General features: G+C 67.0%; 2 protein-coding genes across 2 annotated transcripts; one reads left to right on the forward strand and one right to left on the reverse strand.

Moving 5' to 3' along the window:
* Window positions 1-488: 488 nt before the first annotated feature.
* Window positions 489-1,769, reverse strand: MNEG_14345 (hypothetical protein; the record flags this gene model as incomplete). Its single annotated transcript, XM_014037182.1, has 3 exons — window positions 489-560; window positions 833-932; window positions 1,447-1,769. The coding sequence occupies 3 exons, from the start codon at window positions 1,767-1,769 to the stop codon at window positions 489-491; spliced, it is 495 nt and encodes a 164-aa protein (XP_013892636.1).
* An 873-nt stretch (window positions 1,770-2,642) lies between these two features.
* MNEG_14346 (hypothetical protein) lies at window positions 2,643-3,945 on the forward strand (the record flags this gene model as incomplete). The annotated part of the gene is made up of 3 exons (XM_014037183.1): window positions 2,643-3,080; window positions 3,271-3,407; window positions 3,810-3,945. The coding sequence occupies 3 exons, from the start codon at window positions 2,643-2,645 to the stop codon at window positions 3,943-3,945; spliced, it is 711 nt and encodes a 236-aa protein (XP_013892637.1).
* Window positions 3,946-4,506: the final 561 nt, after the last annotated feature.

Consider the following 4,506-nt stretch of genomic DNA (forward strand, 5'->3'; position numbering starts at 1 on the left):
GTGCAGAGGCGTGGTCGGCAGCATCGAAGGGCGCCGCGTTGTGCGCCTTGAGACGGCCCCGGTTCTGGCATGTGCCACAACCCGCTTGCCGCTTCAGCGTCTGCTGCAGGCGGGAAACGATTAGCGCCAACGCCCTGATCGGATTCGCTTCATGCAGACTCATGCCCAAAACCTTATCAGCATCAACCTTGAGTCCGCCACGGCCGCGCACGCCTGAACACGCGCGCGCACGCGTCAAGGCGCAACCCCAACTGGGCGGATTCAAACCCACCTGGACCCACAACCTGCGAGCGCCGCGCGCAGTAGAGCCACGGTTAAGGTTCCACAGTTTCCGCAGGGCAGGCGCGAGGGAGGCATGGATTGGGCAAGTCACGCGCATCACCAACAGATCCAGGCGCGGCCTGGGTGCGCCGGCGGCCGGCGCGTTGCGGCAAGCTCGTCCCGCTGCCCGCGTCGTCCCGCCGCCGAGCAGCTGCCCGGCGGCTTCCTCACCCCTGGACCGCCTCGATGAAGGGCAGCTCCTCGATGGCCAGGGCTACCACACGGCGCGCCCGGGCCGCCTGCGGGCGCGCGGGACGGATGCAACGGCGGGTTCGCCATGCGCTACGAGATGTGCACCCGAACGAGGCCGCTGGGGGTGCTGCGCGGCAGCGGCAGGACTACAGTAAAATGTGACTGCTGCGGGTGCGTGTGTCACATGTTTGCTGGATGTAAAGCTGGCAATCATCATGCCGCGCGGATGTCAGCGCAAAGGGCCGCCGTGCCCACCCCTTCCTCCCCGCCCATCGACTGGGCAAAGGGGGAAGACGGGCGCCCGGCGCGGCGCGCGCACCGCGGAGCCCTTTTTGAGGGTGTAGTGCCGCGGGTACACGTGGGCGCCGCAGGCTGTGCAGGACTGCACCACCTCCAGGCAGGGCGCGAGCTCGTGATGCCTGTGTGTGTGTGTGTGTGTGTGTGTGTGTGTGTGTGCGTGTGCGTGAGCGTGTGTGAGCGTGTGTGTGCGCGAAGAGGGGAGGGAATAAGGGGGCGGACGGAACCGCTGAGGGGGTCCTCCAACGTCGTCGTCTTGACGGTGGGATGCAGTCACCAGGTGTGGGCAGGGATTAGACCCCGGGTCAGCGCAGCACGGCGGTCAGTGCCAGATGGCTTTGATAGGTGGGGCGGTGCGGCAGGTGGACTGGGCGCAGGAGGTGATCCGGTGGTCGGGGCGACGGATGAGATTGCAGTGGCCCAAGCGAAGAGGGCCGTGCAGGGGAAAACACAGCGAGCAGGGCGGGCTGTGAACACGTGTCGCGGCCGGCGCGAGCAGGCGGCTGCCGCGCGGTATGCCAAAGGTGGTGCCGTTGCCGGCCGCGGCTGCGGCGTGGGCACATTGCGAGCTGCCCCCGGCTGGTTTGGATGGGGCAAGGGCAAGGGGGGGGGGCAGCGGCGGCTGGGAAAACTCACGCGGTCAAGATCGCCGCGTGACACAGCCGTTTGACCGTCAGGCTCTCCAGCGCGCCGCACGCCGGGCACGCCGCGCGCGGGTACTCCAGGCGCGCGGGCGCGTGGTGCTGCAGCAGCAGCCGCAGCGCGTCCGCCTCGCGCAGCTGGCACGCGGCGGCCGTGGCCGCGCGGCGCAGTGCCTCCTTGGCGTCTGCCTGGCTGATGCCGAGCGCCGTGGCCGTGCTGGTGACATTGCAGCTCAGGCCTCCACGTCCACCGGCTTTGCGCCTGCAAAACTTCACTAGAATCCCTGCCAAGACGTCGAGCTCGGGGTCGCCGAGCATGGAGATCGCGCGGGTTTGATCAAGCGCGAGACGCGGATCTGCATGCCGGCGCGAGGTGAGTGCTGCCTCGCCGCTAAGTGGATGGCATTATACTCAGCATTTGACGGAGCACGCGGTACAGTAACCACGGGCCAGGCTGCGGATCGGCGCCCCCACCCCCTGGTGTAACTCGTCCAACCAAAGCTCGAGCTGTGTCACCAAACTCAAACAGAGCATGAACGGTCCTCAGCTCATCAACTTATATGCTCAGCCGCTTGACGACCCGAAGTAGATTAGGCAGGGGCCCAAGGCTTGGTTGCTGCGCTTTGCCCTCTGCTAGATGGAAAAGCACTGCGAGCTGCCCACCCCAGTGGCGGCTGGGCGACGGTCGGCCCTCTTGGTAGCTGCAACCTTCAGGCCACTGCTGCAAAGTCTGTGGCGTCACTTACCCACCAGCCTGCTTGCGCCCGTGCGGCAGCATGGTCACAACCCACAAGGATGGCAAGGCCCCGCTCACGGCGTGCCGATCAGCGGTCAACAGGGCCTGTGTTGACCGCGGCGCTGGCGTGGAGACGCGCTCAGGAACACCTGTGCAGCGCCGCACTGTACACGTCGCTGAACCAGGACCTTCGAATCGCGGTGAGCGCGGCGGCGTCACTCACCGCGGGTCAGCAGCAGTAGCACTAGGAGTGACTTGCCGTGGTGCGGTGGTTTCGCTGTACCGTACGGTATGCTTTCTCCACACGCATTGCCCTTTGTTATGAGTCGTTGTTGTTGTTTACGTACGGCTTATAGGATGCGATAGGAATAACCATGATCTGACAAGTACTGGCGCTCTCGCGCTGACATACACAAATTTTAATTTATCCATCCATAGCATACATATAAACGGTCATGGGGACCCCATATGAGCAGATCCGGGTGCCTGCCCAGGATGGCACGCTGCTGCAGATCGACCACCTGCCCGACGTCCAGGACCTCGTGTCGATCCTGGAATCAGAGGCCGTGCCGCTGCAGCACTGGTGGGACCTGGCGCGCGCCTACCTGGCGCAGGGGCGCGCGCAGCAGTACCTCGAGCTGCTGCAGAGCTCGCTCGACCCCGAATTCCTGAAAGCCGTCGAGGACTTCTTCAAGCGCCGCCCCAGCTTCGAGATCGTGCTCATGATATGCGGCATCGCAGCGCACCACACGGAGCAGTATCGCGCAGAGCCCGACAAGGCGGCGAAGCAGGAGCACTACAGCGCGGCGCTCGCGCGCGTCAACGCGGCGAAGCAGGAGGGGCCCGCCGAGCAGCTGCCCTGGCTGGCGTCGGGCGCGCTGGCGCTCGCAAAGGTGCGCGCAGCGCGCGCAGCATGGGCCCCTGCCATGCACGCCCGTGAGTCGCTGCATGCAGCGCCATGCTTCCGGCATGCGGCGCCATGCGGCACACACGCAGCGCCACGCGACCTGACGTGCCGTGTTGGCAGGCGCGGCGCGCCGCGCCCCACCCAACAGCAAAACAACCATGCTCCCTGGTCCGCAGGGCGACCTCAATTCAGCCATGGCCGAGTTCAAGCAGGCCGCGGCCCGCACCCACAACGGGCGCCCCAACTGCGCGGGCCAGCTGGCTCAGGCGCAGCTGCACTTCAACGCGGGGCGGCTCAGCGAGGCGCTGGCGATGTGGGTGTTGGTCTGGTTTAGTTTTGTTCTGTTCTGCCGCCGTCGGGTCAGCCCCTGCAGCAGCCGGATTTGGTTGCAGCTGCGGCGCCCAGTGGGACCGAACCCGCTCGATATGTCCACGCCCCCGGCTGCGCGTTTCGGCTTGCGGCAGGGTTTTTTTTTGCTCTGACCGGGCGGCTCCGCGGGTCTGCAGAAGCAGCTGCAGGGTGGCCTCTGCGGCTGAACCCCCCACCCCCCCACAGCTGCAGTAGTGGCGGCCGCGTTCGGCCGGCTGCAGCTGCAAACGGCGTCGTTTCCGGCCACGCCGCCCCCAGCCCTGCCCCGCCCCTGCCAGCCCACCCTAAAACCTCCCTTCCGGCGGCCACCCCGCGCCCGCGCCGCGTGAAAACCTCCCGCCGGCAGCTACAAGCAGGTGCTGCAGCGGCATCCGTGGGCGCCGGCGGAGGTGCGGCTGGGGCTGGCGGCGTGCTACTTCAAGGCGGGGCGCATGGACCTGGCGCAGGCCGCGTATGAGAGGTGCGTGTGCGTGTTCGTGTGAGGTCGGTGTGTGTGTGTGTGTGTGTGTGTGTGTGCGTGTGCGTGCCTTCCTGCGTATGTGTGTGTCTGTGTCTGTTCCTGCGTGCGTGTGTATGCGTGCGTGCGAACAGATCAGCAAACGGGCGGCAGAGCGTCCCCTGCAGCACCCCCGCGGCCGCGGCGTCCCGAGGTCTCAGGCAGCTGGCGCGCCGGACGCCGGCGCGGCCGTCCGCTGTCAAGTCCTCCTCCCCCTCGGCGGAGCCAGCGGACACCTACGTAAAGGCGCAGCAGCCTGTGCCGGGCAGCAGGCTGCGTGGCGCCACGCCGCTGCGCCGCTCCGGTCGCAGGGCGCCTTCAGCCGCCCCGTGATGCGGCCCCGCGTCGTAGAAGCCCACCCTCAGCGCCGGCCTTGCCCCTCTTTTCCTCTTGTCACCAGGGTGCTTGAGCTTGAGCCGTCGAGCGCTGACGCGCTGCTGGGGCTTGCCACGCTGCACCTCAACAGCGGTGCCAGCGCGCAGCAGGTGGGGCGTGTGTGTGTGTGTGTGTGTGTGTGTGTGTTGTGTGCGCGCGCGCGCATGTGTGT

Source organism: Monoraphidium neglectum (assembly GCF_000611645.1).
Source record: "Monoraphidium neglectum strain SAG 48.87 unplaced genomic scaffold scaffold04419, whole genome shotgun sequence".
Taxonomy (NCBI): Eukaryota; Viridiplantae; Chlorophyta; class Chlorophyceae; order Sphaeropleales; family Selenastraceae; genus Monoraphidium; species Monoraphidium neglectum.